At 36.4% G+C, this 21,678-nt stretch overlaps 1 protein-coding gene across 4 annotated transcripts in view; it reads left to right on the top strand.

Annotated features, from left to right (window-relative positions):
* The first annotated feature begins 1,682 nt into the window (after nt 1-1,682).
* LOC104599352 (Trimeric LpxA-like enzyme) overlaps nt 1,683-21,678 on the top strand; it is a 63,617-nt gene continuing 43,621 nt past the window's right edge. For 2 of the 4 annotated variants that reach the window (XM_088898604.1, XM_088898603.1), the window contains exons 1-6: nt 1,686-2,152; nt 4,568-4,798; nt 8,301-8,615; nt 10,352-10,459; nt 16,335-16,524; nt 17,817-18,079. In XM_088898604.1, the coding sequence (XP_088754730.1) occupies nt 2,024-2,152; nt 4,568-4,798; nt 8,301-8,615; nt 10,352-10,459; nt 16,335-16,524; nt 17,817-18,079 (1,236 nt within the window). In that variant the 5' untranslated portion in view covers nt 1,686-2,023. Of the gene's footprint in view, nt 2,153-4,521; nt 4,799-8,300; nt 8,616-10,351; nt 10,460-16,334; nt 16,525-17,816; nt 18,080-21,678 lie in introns of all 4 variants that reach the window. The other 2 variants (XM_088898605.1, XM_088898602.1) reach the window with 2 other exon arrangements.

The raw sequence follows: 21,678 nt of genomic DNA, 5'->3' as shown, positions 1-21,678 counted from the left end.
TTTTGACTTTTTTTTTTCAAAATAGGTTTGGAATAAGCACTTATTCAGTTTTTTTTCCCCTAATGCACATAAATGCTTATTGGCATGGTCCTATCCTAAAATAAGTGCTTGTTTGAAAATTATGAGGTTGCTACATGAATGTTTTGCCAATATGTTCTAAGTGCTTATTTAAATCTCTCTCTCTCTCTCTCTCTCTCTCTCTCTCTATTTAAATCTCTCTCTCTCTATATATATATATATATATAATAAAATTGGACGCTCCATGTCAGCATGTCTCTCATTTGAGAGAAACTATTTATCTATTTCTCAATTTTTTGTATTTTTCCTATTTTTTTTTGTTTTAAAAATATAAAAAGTAATAATTGCCTATTTTTATTAGATTAATAAAGTTGCACACTATTAGAGATAGATAGACGTTTGGTTTTCCAAAGCCTCTTATTTTAATGCATGCTATTATTATATTTAAAAAAGACATTTAAGAGAGAGTGAGAGAGAGGGATTAGTAATACAATATAATAAAGTAAAATATTAATAAGTCAAATAATATAAATATTAATTTAAAAGTCCACTAACTGTCACTTAAAACTAATAAATATTAACAAAACTTAGTAGAAATTAAAAATATTTCAATTCCACTTAAAAATCAAACTTAATAAACACTTATAAAAATAAGAAACATGGGTTTACATAATATTATGGTTTAAATATGGGTTTGATATATTGCAAATTAGACCCATGTTCTAATGTTCTATTTTGTTTTGTTTATTCTTTTTTTATTTTATTAGATAATTTTGTATTAATGTATTTTTAATTAATTAATTGATAATATTGTTAAATTTAAATTTTTATGAGTTGAAACCTTTATTGTGCACAATGCCCATACTACGCAAGAGACTTATATAAAATAGAGGACCCATTAAAAATGATATACCCAGCCAAGGATGGAGACAGAGATGGGAACAAGGATTTGTTTCACAATCTTAAACCTTGAGCTTGGACTTAAATTAATTTAATTATGACTAAAAAATTTAATCTATAGATTAAATTAATTATAACATTTAATAATTAATAAAGTAAAATCAATACAATAAAACACTAATGGATAATATGTAAATAAATAATTATTCATTGAGTAATTAGTAGTAATTTATTATTTTTGTTAAAAAATATTAATATAATTAAACTAAATTATTAAATTATTTTTTATAACAAATTACTAAAATAAAAATGACTAAAATTATTAATATAATTATCAGTTTCCATTGTTTCACTTTTCCTTAATAATTCCTGTGCATCACACCGGTCCCCACTAGTAAATGATTAAAAATAAACACTCTCAAAGAAGGGCTTAGGAGTGGAAGTTGAATAGGTTATATTAGATTAGGTTTAAGTTCAATCCATGCCCAACCCTAATCGTTCAACCTAAGCTCGAGCTCGAGGTCAAACTCGAGCAGTCCAACCTTGGTTCAATTACATTAAAATTTGATACACTTGAGTTGGTCATTCAATCCATATGCATGTCTAATGCACATGTGTATGATTTACATACACATAATCGGGCTGGGCTCAGGTTCACATAAGATCAGTCCGGGCTCGGGCTACAACCCAAAAAATAAAAAAAGCCAGGTTTGCCCAAGCTCAGCCCATGTAAAGTTGCGGGCTGGAGTTGGACACGCCCAAATTGCACCCCTAAGCCTACATGACCACTTTGTGTAGAGCTGTGGAAATGGTGTCTGTTTTGTCCTCTGTCTCACCATCTGTTTGGGTTTGGAGTTGGGTCTAGTTAGGGCTTCTTATTTCTCTCATCCAAGCAGTTAGTGCCAACGTTTCCCGCTCCCGTCGCTCGCATCCGGTCGGCATTGTACGTTTCCGACGAGAAACGGGTGAGAGGCCACCTTATTGTGTTTACTGAAAAACAACGCCCATGCTGTCCATAAATCGTCGAAGTCCTTTCTCCACTGTTTTTGGGGTCCTCTAATGGTCTGAACTTTGAAGACGCAATACGGAAAGAAAGGAGAAGAATATGACACAGAAGAAAGGAGCTAGGGTTTCCGAAGATGCAGAGGAGCTCGCCCACGTTCCATTGCAGGCCATCCTCTTGGCCGACAGCTTTACTCAGAAGTTTCGCCCGATTACACTCGAGCGTCCTAAGGCATGCTTTTTATCTTCTCTTACTTGTTCTTTCTTTTTTATTTTTTAGTTTTTCGTTTCATTGTCTTTCTGGCGGAAGATTCTAGTGCTTTTGTTAGATTTTTTGACAAACTGTGGCATTAGTTTTCGTTTCATGTTATTATTCTAAATTGTTTGCTTATTTATTTATTTTATGCTGATGATAGTGATATGATGATCTGGATCATAGTAACACATGCAGTTAAACTTAGTAGCTTCTAGTTAATGGAAAAGAAGACATAGAGTTCAGTTGGTTAAAGCATACATTTAGTAAGTAGGCGGTTTTTGGTTGGAGTTTCTTTGAAGATTCGAGTTGTGGTTGTGATGGATAGTTCAAATTTTAGTGTAAATTCTATATCCAACACTGTGTCCCGATGTGCCCTCGCTGTATCTGGGTAAAGTAACTTTCTGGAACATTTTCTTTATCGGGAAAAAAAGGATAATAAAAACTGATTAGTGAACCTCTAATATGTGGGCAAAACTTGATACATGTAATAAGATGAATTAAGGGGATGGCTAGTGGCTCTTAAAAATAAAGTGATCCCTATTTTTTATTTGCAATAGAAAAGTTTTGTGTTATACCCATATGTACCTCAAGACTTTATAACCCCCAACAGAAAAAGGAAGGTTTAGAGAAAACTGATTCTTGAACTGCCCTATACATATACCAGTTACCAGGTTCTTGTATATATGAAATAGTAATGCCCTTACCTCAGCATAGTAAAGTCTTTTAAAAGCGCAAGACGCAAAAAAAGTGTAAGGGTTATTTTGCACCTGAGGCGCAAGGTGTAAGATGAGGAGTTGAGGACATGAGGTGTGATTTCTTTTGAAGCAAGGTACAAAAAATGCAAAGAAATGCTACAAAAATAAAAAATGCCAAAAATTCAGAATATGCAAAATATTAAACACAATATTAATTGAAAATATAAAGAAGTTTTAAAACAAATATTAAAAATAACTATTATCTCAAATTAAAATACATAAATACAACATGTAAAACATATTTAAAATGAAAATTTAAAAATAAAATGACGGCAGCCAACAGTGGAGTGGGAGAAAAGTGATGGCTATAGTTCATGAATAGGTCTTCACCATAAAAAAAGAGCTTTTATTGATATGCAAGGGCTATTTTTGTAATGATTAATGAAAGTTACTTGTTATTGATCATTTTTTTTTCTTTTTAAAAAATTTGATTGGGGTAAAAGTGGAAAGAAAATATCATTTAAAACTTTGGCCTGGATAAAAGAAGAAGGAACTTTGAGCTCCTTTTTCTTTTTCTTGTGTTTTTGGATTTTGCTATTTCAAAAGGTTGGTTATGTTAGGGGTTGCCAAATACTTGAAATCTACATTTTCTTATTTTTTAATGGCTAAAAGGAGAAAAATTCTTTTTAACTGCAATATCAAAATACAGCCTTTGCTGTCTTGAATTGTTTCCTTCTTGAGATTGCTGTCTCGAATTGTTTCCTTCTTGAGATTTTTCACCAAACAAAGCCGCTTCATCCTCCAGCGATCCTTTCCGAGTTTCTTCTTTCTCACACTCCCTGTCAACTTTTATCCATCCTTCATTGATTTCTTCATCCCTTTGCTCTGTATCTCTCCAATTAGATTCCAATTATATTTAGGATTAGGCCTGTCCAGACTATACATGTTCTTATTAGGTCAATTTCTTTCTTTTTTTGTTTGAATTGCTTACCATAAAAGTTTATATTTTTTTTTACCAACTTATATATATATATGACTAATTACTATGAATTATAAATGTTGGAGTTAAGCTTAAGGAATGTGATTGTTTTTTGAGAATTTAATAACAACTTTTATATTATTTGTTTTGATCACAACATTGTATGTGTTAAAAAGTTAATCCTAGTTGTGTTTTTCAGACCAATAATCTATCAAATGAGCTATATACTACTATATATGAATCAAGTTACGTTGGTTTTGATATTTTCATGGATTTTCCATTATTTTTTGAGTCATGTGCCTCAAAATGCCTTGATTGGGCAAAATTCCAATGCAAAACGGGGTCTAAGGGTAGATGTTCAATGCAGGAGTGAACACTTGCCAATCATTAGAGTCTTGATTGGCCATAGTTACTTCTGCATGTAGCATAGAAAGGTGAATTGTCTAGCAAACTTCAATACCTGTACTGTTTTGTTGTTTTGTTTTGGATAGTGGATACTCTTAGAATACCCCTCATTTTATTGTTATATATGTATTGGTATGGTATAGTATTGTATTATATGAAATGTATGAAAACTCAAAAGGTGTTTACATCATCATCCATGTACACTGAGGCACTGTACAGTGGGGATATACGAAAAGTAGACAGCTAAGCCAGTGATTGGTAGGTAGGTACTCTTACCACTGGTCAATATTGCTAATTATTGCATTTTTGCAGGTACTCTTACCACTGGTCAATATCCCAATGATTGATTACTCCTTAGCATGGCTTGAGTCTACAGGGGTCGAAGAAGTTTATGTGTTCTGCTGTTCACATTCCAAGCAAGTAATAGATTATTTGGAGAATTCTCAGTGGATGTGTCAAAAAAACTTTTCAGTCACAACAATAGAATCACATAACTCTGTTAGTGCTGGAGATGCACTGCGATTGATTTACGAGCGAAATGTGGTATGCTGATATTCTTTTTTAGCAATTGTTTCTTGTCTTTGTTTCTCAAGATATCAATATCGTTTTGAAACATTTCAAAAGGATTAAAGGCTTGGTTTTTGGTAGGAACTGGTTATATATTTCTGATGATAGTTAAGACTTAAGATGTATTTTTGTGTTAATGTTTCAGTTGCTTTTTTCCGGGTTCTATATTTCTTGGGTTCTATTGTGTTTAGAGCTCAGGGCAATGTTAAGGTGTTATGTTAAAGCCTCTGAAAGGATGTTTTGATTGCACCATGGTTCACAATATTGACGAAATCTGGTGCAATTTCCCAAAAATCTCCCCATTTTTTTAGGTAGCGACATGGAATTTTCCAAGAATCCTTTTTTTCCTTAATATCTCCGATGTTTTTCCAGTAGGTCTGCGATGTTTCAGATTCCATTGTTAAGTTATACATTTAACGTTTAAAATTTTGTTATTTTATTAGAAACTTTCTAATATTTCTTGTTGTACAGCCAGTAGTTGCACAGGGTCTACAGATTGCCAACCAACTTGGAGTGAACAATTTGATAGTTGAGGGAGACGCTAAGGTGGTAGTGGGATGTCTGTTGGACCCGGATACTGTTGTTTGGGGCTACAGGCATATCCTCAAAAAAGTTAAATGGCTTACAATAACTATGTCAGTTAGATTTCAGTGGGTTAGCAGATCAGCCAATGCTTTTGCTGATTCTCTAGCTAAACAAGGGGCTTCAAGGGTTTCTTTGTTTTGGGCTACTTAAGGGGAGGTAACATCTTGTGCCTCCTCTTAGGGTGATTGTACTATTTCTATCTCCATTTAATAAAAATACCACTCATTCATAAAATAAAGTTATACTTTTCCTCTTCTCAAAAACAATCATATATATATATATATGTATATAAATTTTTTTTCCTAAATGAACAAATGTGGATTTGGTGATTAGATGATTAGTTTATTATATTGGTATGATTCACTTACTAAGTCGCTATAATTTAACAGAAAAAGAAGTAGGAATACAACTACAGAAGGGGGTTCTCAATCTAATCAAAATATATAGTAAGAAAAAAGAAAAAAAAAGCTAAAATGGCAAGTAAGTAAAATACATAATAAACAGAAGATGGCTAAAAGATAAAAAGGGAGATTTCATCCAGTTGATAGATATGTTCGGAGTTGGTAGGAAGACCTGTGTGTGGTTTTATTAGTTCTTCCTCTTCCTTTTCAGGCTTGAGTTGGAATTTGGGCTTTATTGGAAATCTTAGAGAATCCAAAATTTCTAGTGTTTCCACTCTGCTTAGCTTGTTGAATTCAGTGGTCTTAGGGGATGGTGGTTCTGATTCCAGAGTGTGTTTTTTTTCCTTGCAAGTCCTTTCTGAATTCTCTTGTAGCTTCTTCCCTTTCTCCTTCCCTTTCTCCTTCCTTCCCTGTTAAGGAGATTTGGTCTTGACCTATTCCTCCAAAAGTTAATGCTTTCTGCTGGGAAGTGTTTCATGGCTCCATTAACACTTGTGATTTGCTTCAGAGGAGAAGAATTGAATGCCCATGTTTTTGTCTCAAAACATGTGGACACATGCACACCTATGATACATGTATACCTATGGTCCTATGGAAGGGTGCCATATTTATGGGGAGCCTAGGATCACTCACCACAAGCATGATATGCAGAAAAATTATATAAATATTATTTCAATTATCAATCTCCATGTTTTTTTTTTTGTCTCAGAACATGTACTTCAGCTCCTTTCTCCACTTCAGCATCTCCTTGGAAAGCAATTCAAGATGTATACCCAAATTTTCTCACTTTTACTCATTTTGATGTGGGAGGTGGGAGTAGAATTCTCTTTTGGTTGGTTGGGTGAGTCTCCCCTTAAAGTGCAATACCCTGTTCTTTACACTCTTTCCAACTACAAACTTGAATCTATCTCAACTTTTGGGACCTTTCCCTAGGTGGGTTTAAGATGGGATTTTGGGTTTAGAAGGGATATAATGTTTGTAACTCCCCTGTTAACTCAACTTTCTTGGTTCAAAATATGGAGGATGCTAGAGTTTGGTTAGCCTCTCCTGATGGATTTTTTTACTCATTTCTTTATTGCCCTCTTACATTCCAGTACTTCTTTCTTTATTTCTTTAAACACCATCTATCGTGGTCTCTTGGAAGGTTGTTCCAGACTTCCAGTGTAGCATTATTGATTGAAAGTAAATTAAATCATATTTTTCCAGGACATCATTCTGTCAATGGCATAGAACAGTTATGAGAATAAAGTTGAAAGCTTCTAAGTTCATTTTTTTTTAACTTTTTTTTGATGAGTATTCAAAAATTCTTATTAGTAGGTTGAGGAATACAGAAAAGGCCCGGAGCACAAATCTTACAGTATGCTGCCCTCTACTACCAAAATATTTACCCAAGTATGGACAAAATTTTACATTTAGAACATTTCAAATCATAGCAAGAGCCCAAACCATGATAAGGTTATTGACATCCATACGTGAATAAGCAATTTTCCTTTATAAAATTTCCAAATAGTCCAACATTTGCATTTGGAAAAGCTCCACCTGGCTACCAATCAAAGCATGAGGCCAAGATTGGATCACTTCATTGATGAGGAGCAACCTATGAAACCTGAAACATGGAACTAAAGGGCTCCCAAAAGTATGATTTTGCTGGACAAAAGGAGGAAAGATGATTGGCTGTCTCCTTAGATGCTTTATACTTGCTACAAAGATTATGAACTTGCATTTCTCTATTGTTTAGGTGGTTGATTGTTGGGACCTTATCATTGTAGGAGACATACAAAGGCCCAGACCCTATGGGTTAACCTTTTTTCCCCAAATGCAGCTTGCATCCAAGAAACAGATAGAGGGATCTAACTGAAAACTTTCTTTTTGGTTCCTTTTTACAAGCAATTTCATCCCTTTGGTCAGGGAAAATGATAACATCCTCAAATATTCTAAAGAAGCAGACATTATATGATTCTTTAATTTAAAAGGGACCTAATATTAGGTTCCATACTACCAAACTTCCATGAATAGAGAAATGTTGATAATGTTCTTTCTGACCTGGGGTAGGACTCTATAGTGTCTAGGTTGTAGGGAGCAAAGCTTACCAGCACCATACCAATAGTCTTCCAGGACTTGATTTTATGTAATACATCTTGATTTTAATCTGTCCATGTTGTCTTTGGTTTTCCTACTCATCAATTCTTATTGATCATACTATTTCGTTCCTTGGAACACATCTTTCAAATCTAAATTAATGATGATGAAGTTATCCTGGTCAATGTTTTAAATATCTACTGGACAAGTGTTTCAGTCATTTTGGAGAAGGAAATAGATCAAAGATTGAGATACTATAAAGGGAAGTATGTATGAGGTCCTTTTACCTCATAGGAACTTGATGATGTAGCAACTAGTTATCAATGAAATCAATGTCTATCTTATACTTGTTTATTGCTTGCAACTTGCTTATGTATTTCAACAATCTGACTTATCTTCTCTTACATCTGAAGATACATGGAGATTTTGTCCTTATAAGTGGCGATACAGTGAGCAACATGTCCCTTACACAGGCACTTCAAGAACATACGGAAAGAAGGAAAAAAGATACTAACGCTGTAATGACCATGGTCATAAAACAGTCAAAGCCTTCTCCATTGACTCACCAAACTCGACTTGGTAATGATGAGTTGTATATGGCAATTGATCCTGATACAAAACAGCTTCTATATTATGAAGATAAGGCCGATCATTTGAAGGGCTTCATTTCTCTTGATAAAACATTGCTAGCAGATAAACCCAGTGTTTTTCTGCACAATGACAAGCAGGTTGTTAATTCCTGTTTTGCTGGTTTCATATTGCATAAAGTTTCTATTACTAATGCTTACCATTGTTATGTTTGTAACCATTATACAATGAAATATCTGTGTTGTTTTGATTTTTAAGGATTATATATTGTTTCCTCTTTCATGCACTATGGTGGTCCTTTTATACTTAAAGTAGTGACTGCAAATGCATATTGGAAAAAGCAAAGGTAAGACAGTTTATGCATGCCTAGGTCTTAAGCTCTTAATTTGTTTTGTCAAAAATGTTATTTCTTCTCATTCCTTAATAGATTGTTTCTTTGAATAGTAAGGTGATGTATATGGTATTATATTACTTCAAAATTTAGTAGTCCATACAAAAGAATCTTGATTCGACTGCTGGTTGTCACACAGAGTGGCTTTGCAACAGCATTGGCATCCAACATCTGCAATCCCCATTAGCCCACCACTTCACTCTTCCGTATATTGGACTTTATAAGTATAGACTGTATAGTTCCCGTACAGTGAGTGGCTAAACAGCCCTGTCTACATTGTTTACACTTTTGGACACACTAATATACAAAAGCTTCATCATCATCATCATCATCATCATCATCATCATCATCATTGGACTGAGCATTCCGTGCACATATCAAGATCCTTCCCCTTCTTTGTCTTCTCCACTACTGATCTCTGGTTCTTCCCAATCAATGCAACCCCCTCACTTCCTTCACTAAACCTTTCATTAATCCCTTCATATTCCTTCCCACTAGATGACTCTATGGTTACCCCACCAAATCTGAAAACTTTTTTGGCGGAACTACTCACCACCAACAAAATTTCAGATAAGTCAGATAAGAATTGACTGTTCAACTAGTCACTTATTTTCTGGTTGACAGTACATTCTGCAGGCCTACAAAATCACCAATTGTTCTCTTTTTTTCTAAGTTTTTCCTTTGAGATTTATTGAGTTTCTTCTTGTAAGCATTTGCATCACATGCAACACAATTTTGCAACTTCTTCAAGAATAAGAAAAGAAGGAAATAAAATATTCTGCAAGACTGCAATGTATGTTTATTGCTAATAACAAAATGCAAGTTTTTTTTTTTTTTTAATTTATTTTTGAAACAGGTAAACTGTAGGTTTTCCTGTTTTGATTCGTGTAGGTAGGTTATCCTTTTTTGATTTCCTAACTAGCAACAGAAACCTGCCAGTAGCAAGAGAAGTCATTATTATAGAAGTTAAGTTTTCTCACAGGTTGCAATCTTGCAAAAACAGAATGCCTATATTGATCTGTGTGAAATTATGGTTTGTCCTGTTTCCTGTATGGGTTTGTTGAATGATAAATTGAAAATGAATTGAAGTTGTCTCCTAAGAAAATACATGAAAGATTTGAATATTGATCGTTTCTAGTGGTGACAAGAGCAAGTGAATTTATTAATAAAACATCAATAAAGAAGGTAAAAGGATAGTGAAGCATGAAAGAAAAAGGCTACCATAAATACAGCATTTCCTTAGGCCTATAAAAAGCACAAAAAACTCATCTTTCAGGGCTGAGCTCTGATACAATACACTACTTTGTACCCTAATTCTAGACAAACTGCCAAAGAGTTGGCTAGAGCATTGGCGTATCGCCTAACCCTATGGAATAAGATTTGATTACTTTAAAATGATCATACGTGTTATTTGTTTGTTGATTGCATTTGTATCTGCTAACTAGAACTCTGTTATTCTTTTAATTGATGATGTGGTGTTTGCAGGATTGCTACATTGATATCTGTTCTCCAGAAGTTCTTAGTCTTTTCACTGACAATTTTGACTATCAACATCTTCGGCGTCATTTTGTCAAAGGATTGCTTCTTGATGATGTAGGGTTTGTTTGTTACTCTTTTTTTCTTTTCTATTCTCCGATGCCTATTAATGAATAAACATGTCCACGTGAGCATACATTAACAATCTGCTAACAACTAAAGGTCATTTGACGCTCTCTCTCACCCTTTATATATGTATTTTTGTGTGCATATGTGTTATATGCCCATTTATTTATATTTATTGTTAATTTTAGGAGATTAGGTTGCATACAAGAAACCAAAACCTTTTTTTTTTAATCCAGACAAAAAAAGTCCTGGTGTGTCATTGTTTTCTTTTTCTTTTAATTGGTATCAGGTGTCTCACTGTTGGCACCCACTTCAAAAATCCAATATGAATATGAAAAAGGAGATATACACAATGAGGTCAAATGATCTTAAGTCTATGTCTTCTTCACCCAAATGTGCATATATAAGGTCTTTGATGAGCTCCTGTCCAGACTTAGGCAGATGGGTATGATGAAAGAATACCAGGTAGAGTTTGAGAAGACAACAACTTGCATCTCTAGTTGGTTTGAGAAAGCCCTAGTGGAGAGTTTTGTGGGGCTGTTAATGGAGGGGATCAGGTTGGAAGTTACGACTTGGAGGCCAAACACTGTCATGGTAGCAACTGGCTTAGCTAGGCTGCAGGAGGAAAAGTTGAACCAGTCTAAGAAGTTCATTTGGCCAGCTAGACCAATACTTAAAAGCTCTGGTTAGAGACCAGCCCAATCTGGTCCAACTGACCCAAAAGGAGCAGTCCAGCTCACTATACCCTTTAAGCGCCTAAAGTGTTTCACAGACTTAAGGAAGGGCTAGTCAAGGACAGTCCTAGTGGCAGATTCAAGAGGATTTACAATAGGAAAAGATTGAAATTCAAGGTTAAAGGGCAATCCTCACCGAAAGACAGAAATAAGGTAATGGCTCTGAATTTAGATCCGACTAACATGACTTCAGATTCTTTTCCACCCAATCAAATAGATGTGGAGTCCTCAAAGGAAAAGAAGGAAAGAATTGGGCTAGAGATTACAGAAGAGGAGGGTGAAGAGATTGTAGCTGTGGAAGTCATCGAAAAGGTGGTTGAGAAGGAAGGATGGAAAAATCGGATTGTTGGAAAATAAGGCAGCTGCAGAATCTCTTCCTGAGGAAGAAGGGGAAAGGAAATTAGGGGGCTGTGGAAATGAAGAATCTCCTAAGGAGGGCCTTTCTAATAAGGAAAGAGTGGGTATTGACAGACTAGTAGATAGACAGGTGGGAATGGGAAGTCTCTTGGATTATTCATTCTTGGGGGGGGGGGTGGAAGCAGTGGTTAGAAAAGCAATTGAACAATTTGAAATAAATAGAAGGGAAGAGTCTAATAAACCAAGATTTTTGGGGGAAGGGGGAAGGCTTGGGATGAAGGTGAAGGGGGAAGGCTTGGGATGAAGGTGAAGGGGGAGAGGAAGGAATAGTGGATGAAGAATGACCGGGTGTTGCAAAGCAGCCGTTTGGTGAAAGGGAAGATTTTGAGGCGCATCAACAGATTTGAGCTTGGGTGGGGGTTCACTTTGCTGCCTTCAAAGTTTTGGTGAAAGCATTGTGTAGTGGTTCAAGCTATGGGTCGAGGATGTTGTTCTGGTTTAGTTTTATTTTGTCTCTGGTTTTGTATTGGATGGGGCTGGCTGGTTTCATTTTTGGTTGTTGATTTTGAAATCTTTTAGCTTTGTTGTGGAAGTTGTATGGTGATTTCTTATCACCCTCTTGGTCTCTTGTACTTATTTTTCTTTTAATAAAATTTTTATTTTATCTTCAATAAAAAAAATCCTTTAAGTGCCTCACTTGGACCGAGATGCAAGCCCATAGGGGAAGAGCTTATGCTACATGAAGACTTAGGCATGGAAGAAGGCCTAGCTTGAAGGGTAAAAAGTGATAGAACAGTTAAGGGACTTAGTTAATTTACTAACAGACATAAGGTTGAATGGGAATTTGGGTATGGAATAGAGGATAAAGAAAGAGAAGTATCAACACTACCAACGCCACAAATGGGAGGAGAAGAACCATTGGCTAGGGTAACAGTTGTGATGAGGAAGCTTTAGAGGGGGAAGAAAACACATTTGGAGTTCCGGTCATGTGATCAAATGCTCCGGAATCAATAATCCAGTGAGAAGGTTTGGATGCAGACAAGCCATACTTGAATGTGCAAGGGTAGTAGTGTTCTATTGTGATGCGGCTTAAAGGAACCTCTCATACTCACTTGTGGGACACTCATCATCTCCTTCTTGGAAGTAGATGTAGATGTGAAAGGTGTTTGATTTGTTTGTTGATTATCACTCACTTCACCACCACTAACAATTACATGGTTAGCCCATGTGGAAGGTGGGCCATGTAGATCATAACAGAAATTAATTGTATGTCCTTCATTGCCACAATGTGTACACTTTCTAGTAGTGTTCCCTCTTCCTCTACCATGGCCTACCCCTGAGTCACGACCTCCACCACTTCCACTACCACGACCAAACATAGGACTACCATGGCCTCCTCAAAATGCATGTCCTCCCCTCTATTTCCATGTCCACCTCCTCTCACTACAACAAACATTGATCTATCAAAAGTTGTAGTACTCTTTGTGGGTCCCAGGGAAATCCTACGGAGCCGAGCAAATACTTCCTCAAGTGTAGGAAGAGCAGAACCTGTTATGGGCCCGGGAATAGGATCTCGTCACGGGTCGGTCCACGGGGAAAAACTCCTCCCCTTCCTAGCTGAACCTATCTTGGCGTCCTAGAGGGTGATTTGTCCAAGAGATCACCGAACTCTCCTTTTACTCTCTTTCTTGACTGGAAATTTGATATCTTTATTCAATAATTTCAGCTCCTTAAATAGGAGATTACAAGAGGTAAGAGTCCTCCTTGTAGGAAGACTCCTTGATAACTAAACTGCTTACAGATAAGATAGATAAGACTCCTAGATAAGACTAACTAAACTGCTTACAGATAAGATAGATAAGACTCCTAGATAAGACTCCCTACTCAAGAAGGATAAAAACTCCCTAAGATAAATCAGACTCTATACTAATCCTTATTGGAACAGATAAGATAAGAGTAAGAAAGCAGATAAGATAAGGATAAGGTAAGATGAACTGTGGCTAGCTAGATAATCTGATGAGGGTCCCACGTTACTGCTGCTTCCGGCGGCGGTACTTCTTCCCCACGAATGCGTCCATAACAGAACCTCCCAATATTTGTGCTTTAATTGGTCCATATTCTGATTTTAATCCCACTAAGAACTTGGTTACATCAAGTTGTTCCCTCTTTATTGCTGAATTTTGACATATGAAGTTTGGGGATGATAGACATTGAGTTCATTCCTAAGGTTCCTCATATTGGCATAATACTTTTCAAGGGTTTGATTTCCCTGCTTCAAATTAAAATACTCCTAATAGAGCTGATATACTCTCGTAGTATTGTCCTGTCTAGAATAAAGCTTCTTGGCATGTTCCCATGTTTCCCTTAGTTTCATACTATTCCATAACCATGTCATGAATCAGGCATCCTCTTGTTCCCAATCATCAAACCTTGGAGATTCAACTAATGGTTTATCCTCTTTCACATGTTTCACATTCCTCTTGGCCTTGAGAAAAACCTCCACCGACTTGGCCCATGGCACATAATTTTCACCATTAAGTTTAATTGATGTCATTTGCACACCTAAATAGTCTACCACCATCTCCAGTTGTTGCCATTGTGGTCTCAATACAAGGAACTATCAATTCCCCTTCCTAATTCTGAATTATCAACCAACCAAAAACAAAAATAAAAAAGATTACTGCTGTTAAGTCAACACTGCAGCAGTCTACACATCATCTTACAACACTCTCTCAACTAGCCACCATGAGAAAACCTAATGTATACCACCATTCAGACACATTCGACCATCTCCTTCATCAAAAAAAAAAAAAACGTAGTATTTTTCACACCACTACTATTAACCAACTACCATAACTGTTAGTCAACAAACAAAAAACCCCTCTTGAAACTGCTCAGTAGTGGGTCTGAACCACCATAAACACCACCACACGACCACTAGGGCTGTCACTCTTGGTGACAACAGTCTTAGAACCACCAACCTAGGGCTACCACACCTTCCTAGCACCTGTAATGGAGATTGCAGCAGTCCTAGAATTACCAGAAGAGTTGCCGCAGTCTTGAAATTGCCAGGTTGAAACAAGGTATAAATTTGTGTGAAAGAAAATATGTTCTTGATCTGTTGGAAGAAACATGATTGTTAGGTGCTAGACCAACTGAAACACCCATGGAACCAAATGATAAGTTGAGTAGTGATGCGGGTGAAATGTTTGATGATCTTGGAAGATGTAGACGGTTAGTGGGAAATTGAACTACCTAACCATTATCAGACCAGATATCTCTTTTGCCGTTAGTGTGGTGAACCAATTTATGCAAAACCCTCGAGTATATCACTGGAATGTAGTTCTTAGAATTGTACGGTACTTGAAGGGAGCTCCAAGTTGCGGGTTGTTGTACAAGCCAGGAGGAAGTCTTGAGATAGTTGGGTATACAGATCAGATTGGGCAGGCTCGGTGTTTGACAGGAGGTCCATTATAGGTTATTGCACGTTTCTTGGAGGAAATCTGGTGACGTGGAAGAGTAAGAAGCAAACTGTTGTGGTGAGGAGTAGTGCTGAAGTTGAATATAGGGCCATGGCACACACCACATGTGAATTAGTATGGTTGAAAAATCTTTTGCAAGAAGTTGGATTCTCAATCAACAAGCCTATGAGATTGTACTGTGACAACCAAGCCGCTATCCACATCTCTTCTAATCTGGTTTTTCACGAGAGGACACAACACATAGAGGTTGATTGCCATTTTGTAAGGGAGAAAGTCCTTACTAGAGAGATGAGCACAAAGCGCATGAGTTCGGATGATCAATGGGCAGACTTCTTCACAAAAGGTATGAGTTCAGGGAGAGTGAACTATATATGTAACAATCTGGGATTATATGACGTATATTCTCCAGCTTGAGGGGGACCGTTAGAGTCGGTTGCGTAGGGGTAACTTAGTCTTTTCATTATACTTTAAGTAGTGACTTGTCAATTCTGTTTTGTTTTAAATTACTTGACCCATACTTAAGTAGGGGCATACTTGACTTTGTACGCTTAATTAATATAATAAAATGTTATGGTCGACTGGGAGAGGTGAGACTCTCTAGTTTGACAGAATTCTCTTTTCTCTTCTTCTCTTCTTCTTCTTCTTCTTCTTCTTCTCTCTCTCTCTCTCTCCCTCCTTCTGAGCAGAACTTATCTGAACCATCAAAACATCTAGAAGGAATAAAAAGAAGAATTTTTGAGTGAAGTATAGAATTGTAAAGAAGCTATGTGCTGATATTGGTTTATTAATTGTGGACTAGGTGCTAAAACTACAAGATTATTTCTTTTGATAGATGAGTCTATACGGAGTCTCAGGGTTATTAAATCCAGCTGACTACAGCTCCCTGTACAGAGTGAGAAAATGAGATTTGTAAAGCAAAGCGATGCATTAAAAATTTCTGTTTGTATCTCTTTAAATCCTTGTATTTCTTAACTCTATAAATCCCACAAGGAGAAATGTAGCCAAATTCTAATGAGAAGAATTCCATAATTTTTGATATTTTATGTTTAGAGATGATTCTAATTATAATATTGGGCCTGGCCTTTTATGTTTACACTTTAATTATGTCTTGCTTTGGTTAATCTCCTCTCTATGACATGGTGTAAACTTTCCATATTAAGAACACTGGATTAAATCCAAATTGCTTGTGTTGTTAACTCTTGTTCTTTTGATATTTTGATTCTTTTTGCATCTTCTTTGATGGATTTATATACTTTTATAAATTTACTCTTGAAATTTTCTTTATGCTTTCAGATTATGGGATACAAAATTTTCACTCATGAAATCCATTCAAGCTATGCCGCTAGAGTAGATAATTTCAGAAGCTATGACACCATCAGTAAGGATATAATTCAGAGGTGGACATACCCTTTGGTACCAGATGTTCAATTTTTTGGAGGTTGCATGACTAAATTGGAAAGACAGGGGATGTACAAAGCATCAGGTAAGGCCAGAAGTTACAGAACCTTGGTTTCAGTATTCACTCTTCTAATATGAATAAATAAAAATCCTATTTTCTCTAGATATTGTGTGCCTAAGTAGGTGGAGATATTTTCACTTGCATTTTCATGTTACAATTAGATTATTGATGTAGCAAAAAAAATTATATGATAACATCTACTCAATATCATAAAATATATTATTTTCATATTATTATTACTGCTATTTTTATGATGATGTTGCACTTAATTATTTGTTTTATGGTCTTGAGTTGGTTACAAGAAGGTAGTGGACTTTGGAAATATGCTAATGAGAGGAGGGAGATTAAGTGGCTAACTAGAGGAGTGGAAATCAAGTTTCAGTGGGTCAAGAGAACAGCAAATGCATTTGCTGATGCTTTGGCAAAGCAGGGGGTGGGAAGGGATCAAATGTTTTGGGCTGTTCTGTAACTTTTTCTTTTTTGTTATCTTCCTGGAGAGAGTTAAGCCTGTTTATCTCTCTTTGGAGCGCTGTAACTAAATTCTTTTAATCTAATGAATTCCAGTTATTGATAAAAAAAATTAATTGTTTTATGGTAACATGTTTACCCACACCAAAATTGTTTTGTTGATAATGCCAAATATGGTACTCATGAAAGATAAATATCTGGATAAGAATTATTTTGGAATGGATAAGAAGCAGTTGGTAATAACTAGGGAGATGTATAGACATCTTGCCTATCAGAGTGGTTTCAGTTTTATTCTCTAAAAGGTGGACTGTTTTCCTGGCTATACAGAGTTTCCATCCAATTCTGTTGCTGCCGTGTCATGGCTGAATTGATTTCTTATTCAATGTGGGGCCTATTAAATTTTGGAACTTGATAAGTAAGAAATAATATTGATGGATGGTTGAAGATTCTATGGCCTCATTTTAGTGACCTCTTAACATGATTTTGTTATAATTTGGACATTGAGAATTGGCTAAAGTGTCAATTGTTCAAGTATGGTGGTGTATGTTCCTTTTTTATATTTTTTTTTTGAGGAGAGGTGTTAGATCTGGTGAGGGTACTTGTATGTTTTGTGGCTTGTTTTTTATGGATGGTTCTCTTTTTCTCCTCTCCTTTCTTTGTTTTGATTCTTTTATTTTCCTTTGTGTATGTGCCTGTATATACCCCTTGTATGTTCCACTCCTTTTCAATGAATAATTTTATTATTGATAAAAGGAAAGGATATTGAGAGTGGTATGCTAGTTTGTTCATTGTTTGTCTTATTTTCCTTAAGCATTTTCATGTTAACTAAGCCCAATTATCTTCTCCAGAGGTAAAGCAATCACGTTCTGCACAAATCGGTCCTTTTACATTGGTTGGGAACAATACCAGCATTGGTGACAACTCTAAAATCTCAAATTCCGTTATTGGTGAAGGATGTAATATTGGATCAAATGTTTCCATTGAAGGTTCCTATATTTGGAATAATGTGACCATTCAAGATGATTGTAAGCTAAGGCATGCAATAGTTTGTGATGGGGTAGTATTAAAGACAGGAGCTGTTTTGGAACCTGGAGTGATTTTATCTTTCAAGGTACATATTTCTTATGCATGTGTCTAGTTCCATAATGATGATTACATATGATGATTTTTCATTTTGATTAAGCTTTAGCTCTCATTATAGATTTGGAATACTTGTCCTCTCATATGATAAACTAATTAGAACATGATTTGTACAAACATTGTAACACAAATGCTTTTCAGTCCAGCCTGGAATAACATACATACAAGTCATCACCATCATCATCATCTAAATCTTGTCCCAACTTTATGGGCTTGGCTACATGAGTATTGTTTCACAATTCTGTTCTGTTCAGTGCCATAGCTATTGTTAAACTATGAGTGCTTACATCACCTATACCTTTTTCTTTCTGTTCCTAGATCATCTAACCCCTTAAACTTGTAACAGTTAACTTCTTATGAGTGCTGTTGATGGTCTTCCATTCACATGGCCAAACCATCTTAATCTACTTTCTAAGTTTATTGCCTATAGGAAATAATCCTATGCTCCTTTGACTGACTTCATTTCTGACTGTCTTTTCTAGTTTTTCAACTCGTCCATCTCAAAATTCGTCTTTCTGTTACACCTTGGACATGTGTTTTAGCTACCCAATACAATACTCCATACAACATTGCTGGCCTTACAACTGTTTTATAGAACTTTCCTTTTAGCTGAAGTGGTATTCACCTATCTTATAAGTTTCCAGATGCTCCCCTCCATTTTTCCATCCTGCTTTAATTCTATGGGTGACATCCTCTTAATCTTTCACTTACATGAATTATTGAACCAAGGTAGTATAAGAGGTCTCTTTGAATTTTTTTCTGTCTCCAATCCCAAGTCTATGTTCACCTTGACTTGCACTCCTACTATTAATAAATTTATTTATTTATTTTTTGATAAATGAAAGTGGTTTTATTAAATCAAATAACGAAAATACAATCAGCCTAGATAGAGGCACGAGATGTTACCCCCCCCTAGGACTGAACCATATACACCAAAATTGCCCAAGCCTGAGACACAATTACAAAGTAGCCCAAAATAGATCTCCCCTTGACACCCCTTGCTTGGCCAGAGAATCAGCCATTGCATTTGCTGATCTTTTGATCCACTGAAACCTGACAGTCATATTCCTTGTCATCCATTTAACTTTCTTTAACAGATCCCTGTAGCCCCAACAATCTGTTTCTGGGCTAATTAGCCAGCCTACTACTACCTTGGAATCCCCTTCTACTAGCAGATTGGTCACTCCAATTTGACTAGCCATCTGTATACCTTGTACCGCTGCTAGTAACTCTGCCCTTACTAAATCACCTTCACCCACTGGTCCTGAAAATAGAGACAACATATTGCTGTCTTTGTCTCTCAGAATCCCACCAATTCCCGATGGCCCTGGGTTACCTTGGCAGCTTTCATCAAAATTCAATTTTACCACACCATCCGGTGGGGGAATCCATTCAGCTTGTGATTTGATCTTGGTGGAGACTATAGCAGCCACTGCAGCCCAATTTCTCCTTAAGTCATCAAAGGAGTAATCTGTCAACAAGTGTGAAGATTTTAACCATGAGATAGTCCTTGTCAATATGCATTCCTTGATTTCAGCAAGACTTCTTTCCTGTTCTTGAAATATTCTAGCATTTCTCTCCTCCCAGACAGTCCACAACGTAGCAGCTCTGATACATTTCCACATTAGCTTCCCTCTTTTTGTCAATCTCCCAAAAGCAGCCGGAAGTGAACAACAGCTTTACTTCAGAGGGCAAATTCCATTTGCACCCAAATAATGAAACAACCCAGTTCCAAATATTGGTAGCAAAGAAGCATGATATCAGCAAATGGTTACAGTCCTCACCCTTCACTTTACACAGAGAGCACCAATTAGGTGACAAACACATAAAAGGTTTCTTCTTTTGCAAGTTTTCCACAGTATTGATCTTACCATAATAGGCTTCCCAATAGAACACTGCTATTTTGGGGGGAATTGGTCTTGACCATACCTCTTTAATGGGGAAGACCTGAGAGGAGGGGTTGGAACAAAGGGCTTTAAAGAAAGAAGCACAAGTGAATGATCCAACCGGGGTTAAGGACCAGTCTCTTTTATTCGGGTTAGGGAGGGTCTAAACACACCGAATCTAGAAGCAACAACAGCTCTGAAATGCAAAGAGATTCTTCATCCCTTAACCCTCTTCGAAACCCAAAATCCCAATTTAAGGCCAAAGGGCAAACCGGGTGGGAAAGGAACCAAGAAATGGGTTTCTTTTTAAAGAGGGAGATGGAATAGAGAGAAGGGAAACAGTCTTTTAGGGGTTGAGAGCTCACCCAAGTATCTTCCCAAAAAAGAATGGAGTTTCCAAAGCAAGCATCGTACCTTACAAAACTGAGGAACTTAGGGAGAATGTCAGAGATGACCTTCCAAGGTGTTGTGAGCAAAGCCCTTTGGGATACTCCCGCATCCCAACCTGATTCGGAACAGCCATGGATACTTTTCACTACTACATGCACAACCTCTCCCTCTCCAGGGGCCACCTCCAAAGCCACTTACCTAAAAGAGCCTCATTCTTGCTCACCATGTTCCCTAATCCTAGGCCTCCTTCCTTACTCCGACACACCACCTCCCACCTAATCAAGTGATCTTTTTTTTTCTTCACTAGGTTCCCATAAGAAATCCCTCATTAGTTTTTCCAACCTCTTTGCCTCCCTTTTAGGAATTCTAAAGACTGACAAGAAGTACAAAGGCAAGTTGGCTAAAGTTGCTTTAATCAATGTAACTCTACCCCCCTTGGAAATATAGTTTCTCTTCCAAGTTGCCAATCTTTTTTTGAAATTTTCCACCACCGGGTTCTAGAACCTACTTTCCTTTGAATTTGCACCTAATGGAAGTCCTAGGTAGGATAGAAGCCACTGAGAGCAGGTGCATTCTAGCAAGGCTGCTATAGACTCCAACTCCTCTCTGTTCAAGTGAACTCCCACAACACAACTCTTCTCAAAATTTACCTTTAAACTTGAGGCCCTCTCAAAGTGAATTATTAAATCCTTCAGATTCCTTACCTCCATCAAATCACAACCTTCACAAAAGATTATTATGCCATCTGCAAATTGGAGATGGGTTATTGAAACTCTATCTCTACTTGTTCTCTACCCTCTTAGAGATCCGGCTCTATTTGCTTTTAAGAGGAGTCTACTAAAAGCATTGGCGATTAAAGTGAAAAAGAACGGTGAGGTGACATAGGATCACCTTGTCTCAGACCCCTACTAGTTGGGAAAAAATCATTAACTACCCCATTGACTAGGATGGAATAATGGCAATTGGACAGTCAACCATTTATTCTTTTTTAGTCTTCATTATTTTAAAACCTCTTGCTTATACGCTATTTAACCTAATTGTGTATTTAATCCTTTGTTGGTTTCATCTATTAATGCTATGTTTTTAGCAAATAACCGCTACCATGGGATCTCCTCTTGAATATGCTTAGTCAATTAACCCATTATTAGTGCAAATAAACAAGGACCAAGTACCAATCCTTTTGGTGAATAGGGAACATGCCAACTTGGCACTTTCTTGCTTCTTGGTTGTTTTTGAAAGGCACTTATCTTTTTTTTTTTTGTTTTTTTTTTTTTTAAATTTGTCTAATTTTAAA

Source organism: Nelumbo nucifera, chromosome 2 (assembly GCF_055504915.1).
Source record: "Nelumbo nucifera cultivar China Antique chromosome 2, China Antique-T2T, whole genome shotgun sequence".
Lineage (NCBI taxonomy): Eukaryota > Viridiplantae > Streptophyta > Magnoliopsida > Proteales > Nelumbonaceae > Nelumbo > Nelumbo nucifera.
This window is presented reverse-complemented; position numbering and strand designations above follow the sequence as displayed.